Source organism: Nannobrachium achirus, assembly GCF_963921795.1.
Source record: "Nannobrachium achirus genome assembly, chromosome: 1".
NCBI classification, from domain to species: domain Eukaryota; kingdom Metazoa; phylum Chordata; class Actinopteri; order Myctophiformes; family Myctophidae; genus Nannobrachium; species Nannobrachium achirus.
Genome location: NC_137810.1, coordinates 43350267 through 43374196, shown reverse-complemented (window position 1 = coordinate 43374196; position 23930 = coordinate 43350267). Strand labels below are relative to the sequence as shown.

General features: G+C 44.1%; 1 protein-coding gene and 1 pseudogene across 2 annotated transcripts; one reads left to right on the top strand and one right to left on the bottom strand.

The window, feature by feature from the left end:
* Window positions 1-7310: 7310 nt before the first annotated feature.
* LOC308288029 (fructose-bisphosphate aldolase B-like) lies at window positions 7311-17545 on the bottom strand (annotated as a pseudogene). The gene is made up of 3 exons: window positions 17383-17545; window positions 16410-17183; window positions 7311-7375 (listed from the first exon to the last, which is right to left on the bottom strand). The product of its transcript is annotated as a fructose-bisphosphate aldolase B-like (transcript).
* A 3666-nt stretch (window positions 17546-21211) lies between these two features.
* LOC308288017 (V-type proton ATPase subunit D-like) lies at window positions 21212-21958 on the top strand (the record flags this gene model as incomplete). Its single annotated transcript, XM_080729363.1, has 1 exon — window positions 21212-21958. The coding sequence occupies one exon, from the start codon at window positions 21212-21214 to the stop codon at window positions 21956-21958; it is 747 nt and encodes a 248-aa protein (XP_080585489.1).
* Between the last annotated feature and the right edge of the window lie 1972 nt (window positions 21959-23930).

Sequence of the window (23930 nt, the reverse complement as noted above, 5' to 3'; positions counted from 1 at the left end):
ACCTGCATTCTTCTTCAGAGCAACATTGAGTGAATCCTCTTTATTCTATGATATTGCTGCTGGTGTTGTGAAATGTTCCAGTGGACCGCTCATCTCGACGTCGTACTAAATGAAAGAGGCTGTCATCATGCTGCTGTTGCCGTGGGAAACAAGCTGTATTCGTTTGGAGGACACGTCAAAATGATGGGCAAGAATCAGATTGGTGTTTTTGTCTTCAACACAGTGTCTTTGCTCTGGAAGAAGGTGACTCCAGTGACACATGGAAGAGGACAATTTCACCTGGAGGTTTTCCCCAGGAGCCGGGGCCACTCAGCTGTGCTGATTGAAGATACTGTCTACCTCTGGGGAGGGTATCCTTGGTACAGTGTGCTTTATGCATTTGATGTCGATGCCCACAGATGGTTCAAACCCCAGGATTCAGGGTCTGTTCCGGAGGCGAAGGCCTACCATTCAGCCTGTGCCTTGGGGAAGGTCATGTATATTCATGGAGGAGACACCCAGTCTAAATGGACTAATGACATGTACAAGTTGGACACCACCACTATGGTCTGGTCTTTTATTAACACCAAAGGAAGAACACCTCCTGCTTCATGTTTTCACTCTGCCACCATCATCGGAACAAAGATGTTTGTATTTGGGGGCTTGGCCCGTTATTCCTACTACAACACCATCCGAGTGTTTGACACAGAGACCAACTGCTGGATGAACACACCCCTTGCACAGCTTCTTCCAGAAAAGCGCTGTGATCATTCAGCCTTTACCTACAATGGAGAGCTGTACATATTCCTTGGCTACGATTGGGATGTAAATTGGGACAGTACATACCTCAATGATCTGTGGAAATTCAGTTCAGAGACCTTCTCCTGGAAGAAGGTTGAGACCAAGGGGAAAGGACCGGGTCCAATGCATGGGATGTGCTGTTGCATGGTGGGAGATCGTATCATCCTCTTTGGAGGAGACAAGTCAGACAAAACACCTGATCACCTGTATGTCTTAGACTTGAGTCCTAGCCTGAAAACGTTATGTAAGCTAGCGGTTATTCAGTACGGTCTGGAGCAGTCTGGACTCCCACACAACATCAGGCGGGAACTGTTGGCATCCCACAAGGAAGATACACAAAATGTGCGTGTCCCTCTCAAGTCCAAAAGGGTGAAGGGATACAAGATCCTCAAAACGAGCACTAGCACGCTGAGTAACTTTATTTTACACAGGTTCACATCATCAGACCGTTAATTGACAGTGAAAAGTGAATGTGTAATAACTTTTTGAACACTGCACTTTCATTAGTGTGGTTGCAACACATTACAGAGCAACACATTAGTCCTGGGGAAACCTTATTTAGTCCTGGGGAAACCTTATTTGCTAGGGTAACTTTTACTAGGGGCGGCATAGCTCAGGGGTAGAGAAACCGTTATTAGAGCACGAAGGGTTCCCGAAGGGTTCCCAGTTCGAACCCGGGCTCCCCCTGAGTTAATGTCGAAGGGTCCTTGGGCAAGACTCTGAACCCCTAATTGCTCCCGGTGAGTAGGTTGGTGCCTTGCATGGTTTCCTCTGCCACCGGTGTATGAATGTGTGCGTGAATGGGTGAATGTAATGCACAATCTATGTAAAGCGCTTTGGATAAAAGCGCTATATAAATGCACCATTTACCATTTATTTTCCGCTGCCATTGGAAATTGACAGACAGACATCTGCCCGGGATAGGGAATCAATGGGGAATCAGTAGGGATTCAATGGGAGTGGGAATCAATAAGGAATCAATTGGTCGAGCTTCACATGACAGTTAGCTTACTGCAGAATATAGTCACGTCAGCAACCAGACTTGCAATTTCTAATTGCATCTTTTCTAGTTGAGTAATATGCTTGCCCTGTGTCTGTATGCACATGGCTAAATGTTGACACATACATACAGGTTGAGTTCAAAGGCAGGCCCTGCTCCCTCATTGGCTAATTTTGCTAAAGCTGCTCCCTCATTGGCTAATTGGTGCCACATACAGACAGCACTCATCACCCTACTTGCGTGCTTTGCTGGCACAAGTTATAAATGACAATAAAGTGAATGTGAATGTGGATGTGAATCTGCGTGCTCAGTACTCACCTCATCCACAGTGGGACCGGGCCAGGACTGAAACTCAGGCTGGGGGGCGGAGTCAGGCCGGGCGGTCGTAGCTGGTTTCTGCATGGTAGTCAACGGTTGCTGGGCGGTTCTCCATTAGTGCTGGTTTCTGGGTTGTAGTCAACCGTTGATAGGCGGTCATCGGTGCTCGCTGGACGGTATTCACTGGTTTCAGGGCAAGGTCATTATAGTTAACGAAAACTAACAATATAAAAACATTTCTGAACCAAATAAAAACTATAATAAGAAAATAAAAAGATAATTGTTTTACAAAACTAACTAAATTAAAGTTATACTGTATAAGTTGCTCAACTAGTGGTCAGTAGCGTTATAGCAAACCGCGGTCGTGTCTGCTTTTTTCGGCCCTTTTTCGCCGTGGACCGGGCCTTCAGACCACCGCGTCCGCCTCGCCGGTTCGCCCGCCTCGCCACGCATCCGTGGAGGTGTCTCTTGTCCCTCTGCGGACCGGCGTTGGGGAGTTTACAGGCTAGACTTCTAGACCAGCATAAACAAAGCTGTTGAAGCAAGCTATTTCCTGAAGAGACGTGATTGGCCGGTAGTGTATCATGTGTGTATGATCTGCAATGTGATTGGCCAACGTATACACAACGTATACGGATGATGCAGATGACGTCATTTTGCCGCGAAATCCCGCCCCTGTCACGGCTAAGTAGAAAACATAAAGAAAAGGCTTTTGGGGCTGAAATTAACGGAGTGGGGGTTCTAAAACTTTAGCGATTTAACAGTTAGGACAATTTTAAGATATGTTTTTATAAAAAAAGTTACATAGTATAACTTTAAATTATAGACAAAATGCCCAAAACGTTTTAGCTTTTCTAGTTACCCTATATATTTTAATGGTACCTTTTATTACACAATAGACCTACTAAAGGTCCTTGCAGACTGGTGTGGCTTTTTTTTTTTTTTGAATAGAATTTCGCAGCAGGTAAATAAAATAAATCGAGCTCACGTTATCTCAATCACGTTTGCACAGTGCCGCCCGTTATTTTGTCTTCATTATTTATTTTCGAAACAGGGTCGTCAAGCCAAAGTATGATAAATAAATTAATAAATTAAAAGTCAAAACAAAGTAAGTCGGGAGTGGCTTATTGTCAGTATCAGCCGGTAACACGCGGGTGTCTGTCCCCGTTACAATGCGCTAGACCCCTGGGAGATGGACTGCTGAGGTGGAGCACCACACCTACCATCAGCTCCCAGTACTTGCCGCACGACTTGCCACTTACAGGCAGCAGCCGTTCGCAACTGGTAAAAAAATGAACCTAGCCCAACCCTACCCTCCCCTGCCCCTTCTTTGTATATACTGTTTGTTTAGACTTACTGTTTTCTTTTTTGTTTTTCTTTACATATCTACTACATAGTACTGTGTTCTATTTGTCTGTCATTCAATGTTATATGAGATACTTCAATGGTTTCCAGTGGAAATAAGCTTAGTCTTTTCATGGATCTCCTTTTAGTAGACCTTGTACCAGTGAACTGTACCGTCATGAAACTGTTCCTTTTCCTATGCAAACTTCTAATAAAGTCTTCAATCAATCAATCAATCAATCAAGCCGTGCTACTCATACGCTGAGTTGGCGGTGCCCATCGAACCCATAACCTTGCGGTACAAAGGCGAGAGCTCTACCGACTGAGCTACCCTAAAACAAACTAAAACAAAAATATAACGAATAATGCAAAACTATAATAACCTTGGTTCGGTGGTAGGTCAGTGGTTTCAAGGTGGTATTCAGCGGGTGCTGGGTGGTAGTCAGCGGGTGCTGGGGAGTCCTTGGTGCTTGCTGGCTGTCTGCAACACACCAAGGTGAAGGCGGGAGGGACCTCCCTCAGAAAGCCAACCGCCTCCCTGCGAGACTTCCGTACAACTGCACCGCATTCACCTGAGACGCACACGCACACACACATTATGTACAGTATGTATTTACTGGGCAAGTAGCCTGTCGGTAGAGGTGCTGAATTTGGTCTAATGATAACTCATTTATTTGCATAGCACATTTTCCAGACATAGTCACAAAGTGCTTTACAGAGCAGGGTAAAAGAACAACACAATATGCATTTTAGAACAATCTACACAAACAATCAGTGAATAAAAATAACACAAAAATGGAAAATAGACATGCAAGTATAAAAACAAAAAATGGCAGGAAGAAAACAAAGAAATGGCGAAGAGGGGTAGATTCAAATCTCCCGGCTGAATACAACCTCTCCCCTCCTCCTACCCTATGCCCCGACGTCACAACATTTGGAGCGACGCCCCCTGAACTCTGGTAGGTTACGGTTGACTCGCACTTCTTGGCAACACGTTAGCCGAGGCTTTTCTTTTTTTGTTTGTTTGTTTTGAGCCCAAGGAGAATTCATATCCTGGGTTCCCGAGGCGAGGCCACTGGGGCAGTGAATGAGTTAATAGGAACAGCAGTTTCAAAGAGAACCCGGAAGTGGCTTCCTTACCAGCAAACAAAGCTAACGTGCGTGCATGCGTGCGTGCACGTGCGTGCACGTGCGTGCGTCCGTGCGTGCGTCCTGACCTCAGGACCTGAGGTCAGGTAGGACGCCTGCTCTGGGGAGCAAAGCGTCCACTGTTGTTCAAAACGTAAAGACAGATCTAGAGGTAGTGAAGCTGCATCAGAGTCACGTTGTTGCTGTCTGGCTTTTATCTCCATATTGTAACTTTTTGTTTTTTCTTTAAATTAGCGCTCTAGAATGGAAGACCTGAACGCTGAGCAAAGCAATGCGTTTTGAACTTGTAGATCTGCTACTTTTGCTATACTTTTGAAAATGAATACAGAAAAGAAACAGTTTTGGACATGGTTTCAGCCCGACAGTGGCGATGTGCTTTGATCTGCTGGATTTCTATTATTGGGAATATGAGATCCGATACCGAGCCAAATGGAGGGCTATTATTAGAAACTAGAAGCGTCTAGCCGGCGAACTGGCCAACTGGGGAACAATGTAAATAGGGAATGAATGCCCCGCCCTTTAATGCAAACCCCATTATATGTTGTCATAGGATCCGTTTTGACCATCTGTTTGCGTGTGTCCATTTATGCCCATACTGTATATGGAGATATCTGTCTGTCTACGTTCATTTTATGCCCATATATGGAGATCTCTGTAGGACCCGTTTTGACCATCTGTTTGCCTGTGTCCATTCATGCCCATATATGGAGATATCTGTCTCTAAGCGTCCATTTTATGCCCATATATGGAGATCTCTGTAGGACCCGTATTGACCATCTGTTTGCCTGTGTCCAATTATGCTCATATATGGAGATATCTGTATCTGTCTGTCTGCATCCATTTTATGCCCATATATGGAGATCTCTGTATCTGTCTGTTGTCATAGGATCCATTTTGACCATCTGTTTGTGTGTGTCCATTTATGCCCATATATGGAGATCAGTGATTGCGCTAGGATTTTTAACTGCCGGTCACCGTGACCGGCATGATTAAAATTTACCGGACATCTGAAGAATATACCGGACATAATCATTTTAATGCATACATTACAAGCAGGTGCACAAACAGCCAATAGCAACAGTTAAAGTATTAGGCCTACTGCATAGTTGGGACTGAAAACGAATTGAATGAAAAAGTATAGGCTAAAAAGAAAAAAACGCTTCAATCTTGCATAAGGGAATTAATTATATTGGACTAATCGCGCTGTTCGCGCAGGCTGTCTGCATGTGGCACACGCACACTGCTTTCACAACAACGTCTTTCTGTTGCATCATGTTTCATGCCAACAATACAATACCATGTCTTGACTTCAGAATAATGAAAAGGTTGATATTCATCTGGCCAGCAATTAATCCAATACTCACTGTCGAGTGGTGACAGTGCGTCCATGTTATGCAACTTTGGGAGAGTTGAAAAGGCGTTGTTCTTCCTACTGTCTCCACTCCATCTCCTCTCCTCATAACTTCAATCAAGTGTATAATGTTTGTTTATGGGTTGATTGCTGACCGTGCGTGCATTCCTTAATTCCCATGGCTTTACATGCTGTGCGTGCATCGCAAACTGACACTGAAATGAGCGAGCGAGAGAGAGAAAGAGAGAGAGAGAGAACGGGGGAGCGCGCGGGCGAGCGAGCGAGAGAGAGAGAGAGAGAGAGAGAGAGAGAGAGAGAGAGAGAGAGAGAGAGAAAGAGCGAGAGAGAGAGAGAGAGAGAGAGAGAGAGAGAGAGAGAGAGAGAGAGAGAGAGAGAGAGAGGCAGGCAGCCTGCGCATGAGGAGCAGACGGCGATAATGATAAATGACCATTGGTTTTTCAATCGGTCAGGATGTCCAGGAGGAATTTTATTTTTCGGTCTTGGCCATAAAAAATCGGTCAAATCCGGCAATTCCCGGTCTAACGCAATCTCTGAGAGATATCTGTCTCTAAGCGTCCATTTTATGCCCATATATGGAGATCTCTGTAGGACCCGTATTGACCATCTGTTTGCTTGTGTTCATTTATGCTCATATATGGAGATATCTGTATCTGTCTGTCTGCATCCATTTTATGCCCATATATGGAGATCTCTGTATCTGTTTGCCTGTGTCCCTTTATTCCCATTATGGAGATCTCTGTATCTGTCTGTGCCTCCGACTGTGTTGCAGACACAGTGCCGGTTCCCCCTTTAATGCAAGCCCCATTATACGTTATGTCATATATGGACACACAGGCCATATGTTTGCCTGTGTCCATTTAAGCCCATATATGAACATCAGAACAAGTCATACTGATGACATTCAATACGTAACCATGGCATTTTTTGTTGACTCATGTGGCGTACGTGATGACGTCAGAGCCTTTTATGAAGTGATGTCACAATGAGTCAGCGCTTGCGCCAGTTTCCTCCGAAACACCTGATGTCAACAATCAGCTCTGCATATGGTGATTCCAAAAGTTTCGTGCCGGTTCGAAAAAAGCGCTCGTAGATTGGTCAAACTTACCGTGATGTCACTGACTGCAGACATATAAGCCACCGGACACAGATATAGACATGCATTCTTCTTCAGAGCAACATTGAGTGAATCCTCTTTATTCTACAATATAGCTGCTGGTGTTGTGAAATGTTCCAGTGGACCACTCATCTCGACGTCGTACTATATGAAAGAGGCTGTCATCATGCTGCCGTTGCTGTGGGAAACAAGCTGTATTCGTTTGGAGGACACGTCAAAATGATGGGCAAGAATCAGATTGGTGTTTTTGTCTTCAACACAGTGTCTTTGCTCTGGAAGAAGGTGACCCCAGTGACACCTGGAAGAGGACAATGTCACCTGGAGGTTTTCCCCAGGAGCCGGGGCCACTCAGCTGTGCTGATTGAAGATACTGTCTACCTCTGGGGAGGGTATCCTTGGTACAGTATGCTTTATGCATTTGATGTCGACGCCCACAGATGGTTCAAACCCCAGGATTCAGGGTCTGTTCCAGAGGTGAAGGCCTACCATTCAGCCTGTGCCTTGGGGAAGGTCATGTATATTCATGGAGGACACACCAAGTCTAAATGGACTAATGACATGTACAAGTTGGACACCACCACTATGGTCTGGTCTTTTATTAACACCAAAGGAAGAACACCTCCTGCTTCATTTTTTCACTCTGCCACCATCATCGGAACAAAGATGTTTGTATTTGGGGGCTCGGAGTGTTATTCCTACTACAACACCATCAGAGTGTTTGACACAGAGACCAACTGCTGGATGAACACACCCCCTGCACAGCTTCTTCCAGAAAAACGCTGTGATCATTCAGCCTTTACCTACAATGGAGAGCTGTACATATTCGGTGGCTACAATCGGGATGTAAATGGGACAGTAGATAGTAACCTCAATGATCTGTGGAAATTCAGTCCAGAGACCTTCTCCTGGAAGAAGGTTGAGACCAAGGGGAAAGGACCGGGTCCAATGCATGGGATGTGCTGTTGCATGGTGGGAGATCGTATCATCCTCTTTGGAGGAGACAACAACACACCTGATGACCTGTATGTCTTAGACTTGAGTCCTAGCCTGAAAACGTTATGTAAGCTAGCGGTTATTCAGTACGGTCTGGAGCAGTCTGGACTCCCACACAACATCAGGCGGGAACTGTTGGCATCCCACAAGGAAGATACACAAAATGTGCGTGTCCCTCTCAAGTCCAAAAGGGTGAAGTGTGGTTGGGTGCCCAACAGGGCAACACATTAGTCCTGGGGAAACCTTATTTACTAGGGTAACTTTTCCGCTGCCATTGGAAATTGGCAGACAGACAAACATCTGCCCAGGATAGGGAATCAGTAGGGAATCAATAGGAGTGGGAATCAGTAGGGAATCAATGGGAGTGGGAATCAATAAGGAATCAATTGGTCGAGCTTCACATGACAGTTAGCTTACTGCAGAATATAGTCACGTCAGCAACCAGACTTGCAATTTCTAATTGCATCTTTTCTAGTTGAGTAATATGCTTGCCCTGTGTCTGTATGCACATGGCTAAATGTTGACACATACTGGTACATACATACAGGTTGAGTTCAAAGGTAGGCCCTCCTCCCTCATTGGCTAATTTTGCCAAAGCTGCTCCCTCATTGGCTAATTGGTGCCACATACAGACAGCACTCATCACCCTACTTGCGTGCTTTGCTGGCACAAGTTATAAATGACAATAAAGTGAATGTGAATGTGGATCATCCACAGTGGGACCGGGCCAGGACTGAAACTCAGGTTGGGGGGCGGAGTCAAGCTGGTAGTCGCCAGGCGCCGGGCGGTCGTAGCTGGTTTCTGCGTGGTAGTCAACGGTTGATGGGCGGTCATCAGTGCTGGTTTCTGGGTTGTAGTCAACCGTTGATAGGCAGTCATCAGTGCTCGCTGGACGGTATTCACTGGTTTCAGGGCAAGGTCATTATAGTTAACGAAAACTAACGAAATAAAAACATTTCTGAACTAAATAAAAACTATAATAAGAAAATAAAAAGATTACTTTTAAAACTAATGTTTTAGTGTTTTCTAACTAAATTAAATTATAGACAAAATGCCCAAAAAAATGTTTAGTTTTTCTAGTTACCCTATATATTTTAATGGTACTTTTTATTACACAATAGGCCTACTAAAGGTCCTTGCAGACTGGTGTTTTTTTATTTATTTTTTTCGAATAGAATTTCGCAGTATGTAAATAAAATGAATCGAGCTCACGTTATCTCAATCACGTTTGCACAGTGCCGCCCGTTATTTTGTCTTCATTATTTATTTTTGAAACAAGGTCGGCTTTTTTTTTACCATGTAGGTTTCTCTCTCTCCTTGGCCTGAAACATTTTTTTTTTTCTTTTCTTGTTTTTCTGATTTCGGATTTACAAAACGCACCAAAAAAAACGCACCAATATGCAAACACCTTTACTCTAAACTTGTTGAATCCTGCACCTGACAATTATAACCTAAAGTATGATAAATAAATGAATAAATTAAAAGTCAAAACGAATTAAAACTAAAATATAACGAATAATCCAAAACTATAACAACCTTGGTTCGGTGGTTTGGGGGGAGTCCTTGGTGCTTGCTGGGTGTCTGCAACACACCAGGGTGTCCCTGTGAGACTTCCCGTACAACTGCACCGCATTCACCTGAGACACGCACACACACACACACACACACACACACACACACACACACACACACACACACACACACACACACACACACACACACACACACAGTATGTATTTACTGTGCCAGTAGCCTGTCGGTAGAGACGCTTGGTCTAATTATAACTAATTTATTTGTATAGCACATTTTCCATAGTCACAAAGTGCTTTACAGAGCAGGGTAAAAGAACAACACAATATGCAGTTAAGAACAATCTACACAAACAATCAGTAAATTAAAATAACACAACATTTATAATAGACATGCAAGTATAAAAACAAAAAATGGCAGGAAGAAAACCAAAAATGGCGAAGAGGGGTGGATTCAAATCTCCCGGCTGAATACAACCTCTCCCCTCCTCCTACCCTATGCCCCGACGTCACAACATTTGGAGCGACGCCCCCTGAACTCTGGTAGGTTACGGTTGACTCGCACTTCTTGGCAACATGTTAGCCCAGGCTTTTCTTTTTTTGTTTGTTTGTTTTGAGCCCAAGGAGAATGAAAAGCCTGGGTTCCCGAGGCCACTGGGGCAGTGAATGAGAACAGCAGCTTCAAAGAGAACCCGGAAGTGGCTTCCTTACCAGCAAACAAAGCTAACGCGCGTGCGTGCGTGCGTCTGTGCGTGCGTCCTGACCTCAGGACCTGAGGTCAGGTAGGACGCCTGCTCTGGGGAGCAAAGCGTCCACTGTTGTTCAAAACGTATAGACAGATCTAGAGGTAGTGAAGCTGCATCAGAGTCACGTTGTTGCTGTCTGGCTTTTATCTCCATATTGTAACTTTTTGTGTTTTTTCTTTAAATTTGCGCTCTAGAATAGAAGACCTGAACGCTGAGCAAAGCAATGCGTTTTGGACTTGTAGATCTGCTACTTTTGCTATACTTTTGAAAATGAATACAGAAAAGAAACAGTTTTGGACATGGTTTCAGCCCGACAGTGGCGATGTGCTTTGATCTGCTGGATGAAAACAAGATGTGTGTAGAAAGACATTCCTAAACTGAAGAGTCCACTCTTACTGTAGTGTGTATATCCACGGTCAACCACATGAGCCCATTGTCCCTGTACTCATCTATCTATCTATATTCTGGAGGCCAACATTTTGTACTGCAAAAAATAGCTGATATACAAGCTCGCAACACGTCACATTGAGAGGAAAAAGTGAGTATGACTGGAGGTAGAGGTCTTCATAGGTCCAATTTGACTTACCAAATGGACCCGCGAAAAATGGACCCGGACCCAAATGGACCCGCCTATTATTGGGAATATGAGATCCAATACCCAAGCAGCACCGAGAGATGTCGGAACCGATCCGAATGGAATCGGCTATAATTAGAAATATGATGGATGTCGGACCGTAGCACCGTACCCGTACAAAACCTGCAGCCCCGAAATGACCGAATGCCAACGTTATTATTAAGAGTTGTATGACTTCTTTCTTACCTAAACGAAACGTTGTCCTTTACAGTCAATGCGGACAGTTTGTAAATAAAAATAAATCCATGGTTTCTTTAATCCTTCTTCTTTGGCTATCCAATGCTAATCATCATTTTCTGTCGCATGTTTTATTATCTGCTTTGGAGTTTCCATTATGCTTTGCAGAGCATACCAGTGACAACACGCTATGACAACTCCATTGTGAACCATTAACCAACGCGTACGTTACGTTAATATCAACAATCTTTGATATAAATAAATATAAGTGCCCCAGTACCGAGTTCTAACCAACTTTATTTCACCATCAAGGCATATGAGTGCTCTCTTTCCCATCCTCGGCTCCACGATCTCACTGTCAGAGACCCGGGACCCGAGACATACGGTAGCGGCTCCGACCCGGCATCTAAGTCACTTCTTGTGAATGGATCCAGACACAGCTCGGTGCCGGGTCGGATCCCGGGTAATGTCGGGTCTCGGACCTACACCTACCAGAAGACTCTGGAGGTCAACAAAGGCTATCTTCAAACTGGCAGCCCAAATCAGATTTGTGGTCTAAATCAAGCCTGAACAACAAAACAAAAAAATATCATTTTTTTTGCAAATCAGATTTGAATCACATTCCTTAAAGCGGCAATATGTAACTTTTTCATGAATAAAATGTAATTGTATCCCATCTTCATCCTAGAGTGTGTTAATACAATATAACGTATACAATTGGGGTGGTTGTATTTTGTCTCCCTGCTCTTCTATTGAGACATTTAGATCATGTCATGTCAAAGGTCATGTCTAACCTAGGCCTATAGGATTTGACACAAATATTGACCTGATGGTCAAGATTCCCCTTAAGAAGCAGGCTTGCACAGAAAACCGGGTTCAAATCCAGGGTAGAAAAGGAAAGTTTGAGTTTTTAACCGTCGTTCAGACTGCATAAAACCAATCAGACTCCAGTCTCTATAGGAAATCTGGATGGCCTGCCAGTCTGAACCAAGGACTAAGTGTAGAGGGTGGTTAATCATTCATTGTCATGAAAAAGTGCCAAGTTAAGTGCTTTTATGAATTACCACCACTCAAGTCTTTTGTGAAAACATTGTGTTCTTGAGGAAAGCTTAATCAGTATCAAATACGGACAGATGAATATCACGGAGGAGGAACAATGTACCAATCAAATTAATTAAAATCCCATTCATTCATAATGCATAACAACATGGCACAAGTCTGATTTAGATGAAGTAGGCCTACAAACACAGCATCAATGTGTAATATTCCCTGGAGTTAATTCACGTTATGATTCACTGCATGGAACACGACTATAGTGAAGTGAGATGTTGCTATCAATTGTGTTGTTGAGCGGTGCTCCACCGCCCCTATATCTATAGGATACATTATGCATGCAGTGAAATATTCAAAACTGATATGTCTGAAATGTTTTGTTAATATAATGTATGCACTCAGTACTTGGTCTAGAATAATCTGAACTTGATAAAAAAAAAAACAATACAATGCAATACAATACAATGCAATGCTGGTTTTGCTCCACATGTGTTTTATCAAGTTCAGAGTCAACAGAGCCATCTACCCAGGGCACTTTGGGCTTGCATAGGTTGACAAGCTTTATGGAGACGATGATTTCCTTTAGCCAGAAGCTCTTGGCACCTGCCCAAAGAGCCAAAACCACTAGTAACTGGTGTACTGACCATGGTATTACTGGGGGTCTGTATGCCCGTATGTCCGTCATTATGTGGCATTGGCATTGGCCAAGCTTCGTAGGGCCTTAACTCATAAATTAACTCATAAAAGTCATTCACTTCACACAGGGTGTGATCTTTTATATTGTGGTATCGCTACTTTTACCTAAGTAAATAATCCAGAGTTTCTCATGTCGTAGGGAATCTCAATGAGAGGACTTTTCTACCTGGCGTTCACACTCTGAGCTTCTCTTGGTGACTGCAGCATGAGTTTTGGAAGCAGTGGTAAACAGACATGCTGGCTGGTTGGTTGGGTTGGTTGGTTGGTTGGTACACACACACCTTTGGGCAGATTTCTGGCACACTGTCGGTGCAATGTGCAATGACGGGTGTGAGAAAAACGTGTTAGTGTTAGCGGGGAAGAGACGGGAGGAGAACAAAGAGAAAACCCGTGCAGTGGAGTGTAGAATTTAGCAGGGACTATTTTTATGCCGGGAAAGGGGGGAAAAAGGAAAAAAAAAACTCAGAGCCTGTACTTTAAGAAAGGGTCACGCAAGGCAAGATGGAGGCGCGCCATATACGAGACTCTGGCAGATGTGACCGGCCGTGCAACAAGGATGGCAGGATGAGGTTTATTGAAAATTATTCAGGCGCAATGAAACCCATTATGTTTTCAGTAGTGTGGGAACTGGAGTCTGTCACAAAATAGGGTCTCTTAAATAAAGCGGTGCGTTTTCAGGGCGAAAAAGAAAATGTAGTTATGAATGGAAATTGCAGTTTTGCACGCAGTTATTCTGAGTCAATATTGCCTTAGCGGTTACCAATGTATGCCAACAGTGTGACACTTTGGCTAGAGTAAGCAAATAATGGTTTTAAAGCCATTCAGCTTGTCAAGGCCTCCAGATGAATAACCCTATGGGTCTGTTTTGAGATGTCTGGAATAGACTGCTGTTGCCGAGTGTGAAGGTTAAGCGCACACAGAGCCATCACCTGCCCGGCTATGAATGCACAACACATGCACAGCAATGAAATGATAAGCAATGCAAAGAAAAACATGCTGTCTGACTGCTTTGTTATTTAGTTTGACTGCACTGGCGATGGGGGTGGCAAACTACAGTATACAGCACTTCATTCTACTGTTGTATAAAGTCTACCCTATACTTCATTCTACTGTTGAATAAAATCACATAGTATTGGGAAAATAATGGAGAACAACATTCAGAGAGAACAAGTGGTTTCCACCCTTTTTTCCTTGGAACAACCTTTCTTACAGTATATGGGACAAAAGCCCCCCCACACACACACACGCACACTCACACACAATCCTGTGAGCAGCAAACAGCTCAGAATTCTGACTTTCTATGCTGAGTCATCTACGCAAGAATGCTACGAATGGCACTAGGTGTCACATGGAAGGAGCACATCAGAAACGTGGCCCTCTACAGGGACCTATACCTACCACGGGTCACAGACAAGGTCAGAAAGAGAAGGATGTTTATTAAACTGTGAATCATGAAAAGCTACCCAGAGTGCCAGAGGGAAAAAAATATATAATAACACCAGTAAGACTCCCTAATTATTTTCACTGCAAAACCATTCGATACTGATTATCTGCATTGTAAAACGATACCGATACGATACAAAACCAAAACGGTGCGATATATGCTTTTGCATATTGATATAGTAGATCATTGCAAATTAAAATCGATTTTTCGATTCAGTTACTATGTCCTTACACCCCTAATAATAACCCTTTAATAATTTAGCTATTTAAAAAATAACTTTTGCAAAGTACTTTGAATTCTACTAAATGTGCTTTGTAAATTCACTGAACAAATCAACGATTGGATGTGCCAGAATTTCCTTCATTTGAAAAGACAAAACTGAAGTATATATTCTTTGAGCCAAGGAAGAACAATTAAAAAGCAGTGCTCAGCCTCAATCAGTGATGATAAAACGCACAACCCAAGCCAGAAATATTGGGGTAGTCATGAACTATCGGACATGAATCTCAACAGCCACATTAAGACAATTACAAAGTCAGCCTATCACCTTAATATATCAATCCCGGCAGACCTTTGATGCATGTCACTCCCCAACTCTCTCTCCCTCCCCGTTTCATGTCTCTCTTCACTGACTAGGGGCAACACTCCTCCTAAAATACAAAAATGTCTCAGAAGGATTTGGAAAAATAAAACATATCTATACATCCTCAGTAAACTACAACACGGTTACGGCATCCGTAAGGAACAAATTCCACTCAGTTTTTCTCCACCATCAGCAAATTCCTCTAACCAATGGAAACCATCACCACTCCATTCACTAAAAGCAAAATGAGTTTTCTTTTTTTTTTTCAATCAAAATCGACATAATACACTCTGAACTGGCAATCTCCTCCTCAACCACCTCTCTTTTTCCCAAATCCTCCCCCCTCCCTCTTTTCCTCACTCACCTCCTCCATTGAATTCATCGTATTCAACCTATCCTCCGTAATGTCTGGACATGAACATCTCCACGCATTCATTATGTCCCGGCTTTATTACTATAATAGCATCCTCCACCGCAGTGGTTCTCAAAGTGGGGTCCCGGGCCGGGACCCGTTCACACTGAGCACTATAGCTATATAACTATAACTACTGTAACTATAAAAACAAGTCAAGTGGATGGTAGAGTTCATACCCACTAAAAAATACAATGGTGAACGATACAGATATAGTTATCTTATAGTGCTTAGTGTGAACAGCCCACAAATGTGCACAAATGGAACCAATTGGGCACATGGCTCCATTTGTACACTCGTGGAGTTAGGATTTTATATTGTAGATCAGGGTCCTAGTCCAGACAATTGTATGTCATGGGAGTCTGAAGCCTATCAAACTGAGGGGCTTTGAAATGAAAAAAGTAAACACTGATCCACCTCCAAAGTCCTCGCTATAAACTCCAATATTTTCTGACTTCACCTGCTCACCAAGCAGTATACCCGCTCCAGAGACCATATCACACCAGTCCGCCATGACCAACACTCACCTTCCTCTTAAAGAATTAAAAAATTGGGTTCCCTCGTAAAAGAGATCTTGTATCTCAATGGGACCTCATCTATGTATAAATAAACATTTAAAATCACCTACAAGGCACTCAACAACCTGGCTCCAGTAGGCAAGCGCCGAACAGGGCTTTTTCTGTTGCTGCCTCTTCCCTTTGGCACGAACACACAAAGATCCCCCCCCTCCCTCCCTTCCTTCAAAACGGTCCTCAAAAACCACCTCTTCAATATGTCTTTCCGCAGCTAACGTTCTCAACCCTCTTGATTTACTATTTCTAGTGAATTTAGCCTTGAACATACATTTTTATGTTTTGTTTTTCCTAATAAAGTGTTTTTTCTTTTCTTTCCCCCATGCAATAAAGCGACTTTGGGTGGTTACTTTAGAAAAGAACAACATAAATGCTTATGTATTATTATTAATCTCTTTAACCTTGTATCCCTATACTGGGGTCTAGAGTTAGTTTTTTTTGTTTGTTTCTACATTTTTGCTTTAATGTTCACAGTAATTAATAGACATTATACTGTAGCTGGCTTTATAGAGGGACTGTTTGGAGAATTGGCCCGCTTTGCCAGTAGTGTTAAAAGTACTTCCCTGTGGCGGCCAGGCCATTGATCTTAGCCCTGCTACAGAAAGCCTTCCATGTAACCTCCTTGTTGGCATCTCTCCTTGCCAGGCAGCGAGGGCAGAGGCCTGGAGCGCACGGCCAAAAGAGAAGGTCAATTTCCAGGGACAGTGGAGAGGGACCTGGTTGATGGCGTTCAGATTCAGAGAGGCCTCTTCCTCACAATGGTCTCCGTCCGGACAGGAAGCAGACGCCAGGGACCGCGGCAGGAACGGCGCGCCTCAGGGCGACCTCCAGCGGGGTGTACTTCCTGTTGCAGGACTGTCCGACGGTCACCATGTTGGATTCCCTCCAGTTAAGACGTGACGGTCGGTCAGAGCCTTGTACACCGCGGCCAGAACTTCTCCATGGCGTACTGGCAGCACGGCAGGTCGTGGTCTTCTTCATGCAGGATCTCGGGCTCCAGGACGGGCACCAGGCCTGCAACTACTGTATCTGAGATCTTGAGGACTCACCGCCACTTGGCAAAGTCACAACCGTCCTTCTTGTACACAGTACAGCACTCCGAGAGGCCTTGCACGGTGGACTCAGCGTCTGTTCTGTTCAGAGCAACTCTGCCTTTGCCCACCTTAATGCCAACGGCGATGCCTTTTTCCTTTATGACCTCGGGGAAGAGAACGCCTGTTTCAGACTTCTCGTAGAGAGTCTCGTGGAAGAGGATGACGTTCTCAACCCTCTTGATTTACTATTTCTAGTGAATTTAGCCTTGAACATACATTTTTATTGTTTTGTTTTTCCTAATAAAGTTGTTTTTCTTTTCTTTCCCCCATGCAATAAAGCGACTTTGGGTGGTTACTTTAGAAAAGAACAACATAAATGCTGATGTAGAGTTATTTATTTATTTTTTCTACATTTTTGCTTTAATCTCCCACACTTTCGGAGATGGAGGGGTCGACAGAGAAGAGGAGGTCACGGAAATGGCAGGCGTTTGCCCATGGTGCCCGTGGATTCATCTGCCGCCAGGATGCCATTCCCTGGAGCCACCACTCTCTGAGCGATGTCACTGAGATCCTTCCTTTGCACCGGAGTCATCATCTTGATAGTTATGGAAAGTTTAGCTTGGATCAAAAAGATCAGAAATTCAGAAAATATGGCCAGAGGACACATTTTTAACGACTTAATTCCAAAATGTTATTAGAAATGGCCCTCCAGCACCGTCAAACAAGAATATTTTATAGAATAATTTGTCAGGATTCCTTGTTCTCTGTTGTCTCATTCTGAAGGGGTGAAAGAAAGGCTATTTTGCTGTATTTTTACCTTGCACAATTGGTTACATTTGGTAATGTGAGTTATATGTGTTTTGTTCAGAGCACACACCTGACATTGGCTTTGCTATTACATATTGATGATGATAGTTAAAGCTATACTGTGTAAGTTGCTCAACTAGTGGTCAGTAGCGTTATAGCAAACCGCGGTCGCGTCTGCTTTTTTCGGCCGTTTTTCGCCGCGGACCGGGCCTTCAGACCCCCGCGTCCGCCTCTCCCGCCTCGCCACGCATCTCGTGTCCCTCTGCGGACCGGCGTTGGGGAGTTACAGGCTAGACTTCTAGACCAGCGTAAACAAAGCTGTTGAAGCAAGCTATTTCCTGCAGAGACGCAAGATGCACTGTGATTGGCCGGTAGTGTATCACGTGTGTATGATCTGCAATGTGATTGGCCAACGTATACACAACGTATACGGATGATGCAGATGACGTCATTTTGCTGCGAAATCCCGCCCCTGTCACGGCTAAGTAGAAAACATATAAAGAAAAGGCTTTTGGGGCTGAAATTAACGGAGTGGGGGTTCTAAAACTTTAGCGATTTAATAGTTAGGACAATTTTAAGATATGTTTTATAAAAAAAGTTACATAGTATAACTTTAAATAAAATATTGAAATTGTGATGCAAATGTAGGCCTATGTGACTTTGCTATGGTCCGACCGAAAGTACATTTTGTCAGGAGATTATTGGCCCTTATTGGTGTTTTAAATTATTTATAATGTGGCATCCTTTGAAAAAAACACCCCTGATCTAAAGCAGTGGTTCTCAACCCTGTGGTTCAGGACCCCCAGGAGTCTCCAGATGATTAACTTTATGTGCAACATTGTTTTCTCTCGCAACATTGTTTTCTCTCGCAACAGTAAACAAACCAAAATAAAGTTTAAGAGAATAGAGGGTATCTGCACATTTCTAAAGTGACAAAATGACAAAAATAGACGATCTACATGCTCACAGCGCCTCGCAACGATCATAGATCTGCTATTTTCACAATAGAACCATGTTATACAAACTGTAATGCCTCAACTCCAAGTGCTCGTCAGGGTGGGGGGTCCCCAGTTAAAATATGATTACGATTTATTTGGTTGTGGCCTGAAAAGGTTGAGAACCACTGATCTGAAGGACTTCAGGCCTTTGGACAGAGGGTTGGATTTTCTGGCAGAAAAAACGCACCATATTGTCAGAATGTGGACAAATTCTGACCCGGTGTGCATGAGGTCATAGAGACACCATGTGTTCATTTATTGTTCGGTCTTTCAGTGCGGGGAATCGGACCCTGTGTACAAAGGCCTTTACTGTAAAGAGGGAGGAGTCTTCAGTCAGTGACATGAGGCGGAGTATAGCCGCACTAGGGACGCCCTTTGTACGATGACATCTAACGTCATCACCGTGACATCATTTCTGATGTCACGGTGATGACAGACAGAGGGGTGAATGGTGATAAAGTGAGGTTAGAAAGGTGACAGAGGTAAAGACGTGACATAAACATGTCCGGTTCAGTGGCTGCCGTGGGACTGCTGCTGGCAGCGGTAGGGTTCACAGGCCGCTATGTGATGAGGACTGTAAAACACATGGCACCCCAGGTGAAAAAGGTGGTCCACAACTGGACCAAAACGGATTTTGGAGGACAATACTGCTATAAAGGTGGATTTGAAGCCAAAATGACCAAGAGAGAAGCTGCACTGGTTTTAGGTATCAAGGCCACAGCCAACGGGAATATGATAAGAGCTGCCCACAGAAGAGTTATGGTCCTAAATCACCCAGATAGAGGCGGATCTCCTTACCTGGCAGTAAAGATAAATGAAGCAAGGGATGTTATCTTAGGCCAGACTAAAACATGATACAATTTCATTTGTTTTTGTTTTTCTTCCAACCGTTTCTGCCGTTATCATCTCATCCTATGGGCACTTATCACTTGTGATCAGCCCATTGAAATGGGCCAGGATGGCCATGCTCTGCCGACTGAGATGGCAGAGTGTTAGTGCGCATGCACCGACGCATTTTAACTCGAATATTTATCTCCCCTCCACGGGAGACGAACCCGGACCGTATTGATCGCAGCCACATTACTCAACTCACTGAGCTACCCATCAGCTGACCAAACCCCCTTTTTTGTGTTTTTATCTTTGACAACGTGTGTCTTATGCCTAAACCTAACCCAAACCCTAACCCTAACCTCTGTAAAACTATGCCTAAACCTAAACTGGCCATCGTATTTCATGATAACATCTGAAACGGGTGTTTCTGTAGACTGCTTCAAGTCCTCAAGTTGGCTGAAATGGCGGCTTTGTATCTCCATATTTAAACTTTTTTTGATGTTCTTTTGTGTAAATTAAGGCCCTACTTCAACATCATGAGTGTTGCATGAAAGTAATGAAAATAGTGGATCTACAAACTTGTAGAGCCAGATGTTGGAGCTTAGCTCCTTCCAGGATCACCGCTCAAAAATAGCAGAAAATGATTTGGACATAATAAAGATATTTCGTAGTTGTAACAGGTTCAACATGTTATTGGGCTTGTACATCTGCTATTTTTGAATAGCCAACCTATAAATGAATGAAGTGGTTAAAATGATTGTGATGTGACATAATCTACTTTTGCTGGTGAGACCCTGGACCTGTCCCAAGGACCCCTGGGGTCCCGGGACCCAACTTTGAGAACCGATGGCTTAGAGGTCAGCCTATGACACGAGTGTGATGTCATGATGATGCACCAAGTTATGTTTGTGTGGAAAGTTTGGGGATCTCCATATGGACAATTCCTTTTCAACCAATAATATTGAGAGATTCAGGGATGTCCATATATGGGCATTTCAACCAATCAGCTATGACAGACATGCATATGCAGGGGATCTCCATATAAGCGCATGTTTCAACCAATCAGCATGACGTCGGGTGGCAGTGGCTCAGGGGTAGAGTGGCCGGATGGGAACTGTGAGGTTCCCAGTTGGATCCCGGGCTCCCCCAGAGTTAGTGTTGAAGTGTCCTTGAGCAAGACGCTGAACCCCTAATTGCTCCCGATATGCTCTATGTAGAGCATTTTGGATAAAAAGTGCTTTATAAATGCATCATTTACCATTTACTTCAGTACCTGTTGTCAGAGTACTTAGTGCCTTAACCTATATCAGTGTACTTGGGAGTCCAGGCAGTAATATGACATCATATTGACGGTGATGGATCTCCATATTTGGGCAAGAGTCACTGGCCTGATTTACACTGCAGCCAAATCCAGCCTGAATCAGATCTGTGTCACATCCAGATTGGCATATGATTGGTTTCATATGACCATGTGACCATTTAAACCAATCATATACCAATCTGGAAGTGACACAGATCTGATTCAGGCTGGATTTGGCTGCAGTGTAAATCAGACCCTAGTGCAATTCGTCTTTCTAATCTAATTATTTACAGGGGAACCAGCTGGCGAAGTATAGGTAGACAAAATGTCAGGAAAGGACAGGATCAACATATTCCCATCTAGAATGGCACAGACCACCATGAAAGCCAGACTGAAAGGTGCCCAGACTGGTCATAACCTGCTCAAGAAGAAAGCAGATGCTCTCTCCATGCGCTTCCGCACCGTCCTACGCAAAATGATTGAAGCCAAGAGCCTGATGGGAGAGGTGACGAGCGAAGCCGCCTTCTCTTTAGCCGAAGCCAAATTCGCAGCGGGGGACTTCAGCGCCACTGTGCTCCAGAATGTGAACAAGGCCCAGGTGAAAGTCAGAGCCAAGAAGGACAACGTGGCGGGTGTCAACTTACCCGTGTTTGAGCTCTACCAGGACGGCGGCGACAACTACCAGCTAACCGGTCTGGCTAGAGGAGGAGAGCAGATCTCCAGATCCAAAAGAAGCCATGCCAAAGCTCTTGAGCTGCTGGTGGAGTTGGCCTCCTTGCAGACATCGTTCCTCTCTCTGGATGAAGCCATAAAGACTACCAATCGTCGTGTGAACGCCATTGAGCATGTGCTCCTGCCTCGCATCGAGCGCACCCTCAGCTACATCGTGACGGAGATGGACGAGAGGGAACGAGAGGACTTCTACAGGCTGAAGAAGATCCAGGGGAAGAAGAAGCAGCTGAGAGAGAGGACAGAGACGGAGGTTGCTGCTCGGCTGGCTGCACTGGGTCCCATTGCTGAGCCTGCCAACATGCTAACGGAGGGCATGGATGAGGACCTGCTGTTTGACTGACACACTAGCTAGCTGTATATGAAAACAAACCCTTAAAAGAGGCTAATAACTAGAACTGCACTCTGTCGAGGTGCCAACTTGCTGCTTGTGCACAAGTAGCCAGGTCATACTGTACATGGCCTACTTGTGCGCTAGCATAGCATACCATGAAGTTTTCGTATTTATGTGGGCTTCACCAGTAATGCTGGTCCCTCATTGGCTGTGAATGATGACGTTACCAGAAATGCTGGTCCCTGATTGGCTACGGGCTTAAACACACACGGCTACCTACCTACGCAGCCGAACACAGTACTTGATCCTACACACAGGGGGTCCCCAGCAAAATGAGCTAATAGCCTATAGCATTTAAACCAAACCATTTGGAAGCCCAAATAAGCAACAATGGTATACTGTAGAAACAAGCCCAAAAAAAAACTGCAACTGCAAGGAAAACAAGGCCAGAGTGGCTTATAATAAGCGGACATGGCAACACCGTTCGCCATGTGCCAGCCCTCATCCAATTTATTCTGTGCCTCTCCAGGCCACGTTGAATGAATCATTTGTGCAAACGAGAAACAAACGTCTTTTTTTGTGTACACGTTGTGATGTTTTGTCATTCCATTTTCTGTATTGAAGCTACAAATGTGGCTTGAAACATCGACAACCAGCTGATAGCAAGAGCATCGGTTCATTACTAAATAAACTATGATTATAAACCAGAGTATGGTTACATGTGGCCTGTGTGCCGTATGTGAACTGTTATAGGTGCATTTGTGTATGATTGGATACAGGTTGTGAATACTTGTCTCACTCAGCACATGGTTTGCAGTCATTGCATGCTGTAGTCGGAGGACCAGACAAAACTGACAGGACATCATGGGGATGCTGTGGTGATGTCAGTGGTAGAAATCAATGTTGATTTGGTCGAAAAAGGTTTGTCGACCACCTTTTTTCACTGACGAAAACTGAATAGAAAGCTACTGTATGATGGAGAGACAGCCGCTGATTTCCGCGTCCGCGGCCGGCCGTTTGCGTCCACGGCCACGGCTGCATTAATGGACGCGTCCGCGACCGGCCGTTTGCGTCCGCGGCCGCTTTTTTCGCTGGTATGATGACTGAAACTATGACTACATTTTGTCAACAAATAAAAACTAAAATGTTGGACTAGTGGAGAAGAGATCCAGTAGAACTAAAAGACAAGTCATTTTAGGTTTGGTTGTGCTCGGTGGTGCGCTCTGAAAATAGCAGATCTACAAGCTTCGAGACAAGTTTCGAGACGCATTTCGAGACCTGATTCGAGACGCACCTCGAGCTTGCAGATTTTGATGGTTTTGTGTGGCGCTGATGTAGTATGATCAAGTAAGGCATTCATTTACGAAAAAACTAAAAATATATATTATGGAGAGGTTTCTGCCTGACAGCAACAAGTATGTCCTTTAAGTTTTAGAAAGAAATGTGTTTCTTTTGCTCTCAATTATCTGTGTCTTAATGTTTCAATGCACAGCCTCCTCATCCCCTTCTGCAACCACCTCCAGATTGTCCAGTTACACTCCAACTACAGAGCCAGCCTCCCATCACCAGCCTGTTCAGATTGTTGGCATCACAGGACAGTTGTTTGCCATCCTGGATCTGCTATTTGTCTGCCATCGAATGGCTTGAGTGAGTCTTTGTGCCGCTGACTGACACCAAGGTATGCCTCGTTGTTCCAATTTCACCGTCTGACACGGTTGATGAACAACACCACTTTTACTTCTAAACAAATGTAAAAAGATGGACAAAATTTCACAGTCTGTACAGACACATTTATAGACTGTCTCACAGAATCTCTTGTCCAAATCTAAATTATCTCAGCTTCTAACACTCTTGGTACAGATTGCCTGTTGTTGTGTCACTCTGAAAAAGTCAGAGAAGCTTTGCAATAACCTCTGTGACCTCGGCTCAGCTTGGGGTGGGAAACCCCCCACCCCTAACCCAAGGCCAGTGACAAAAAGCA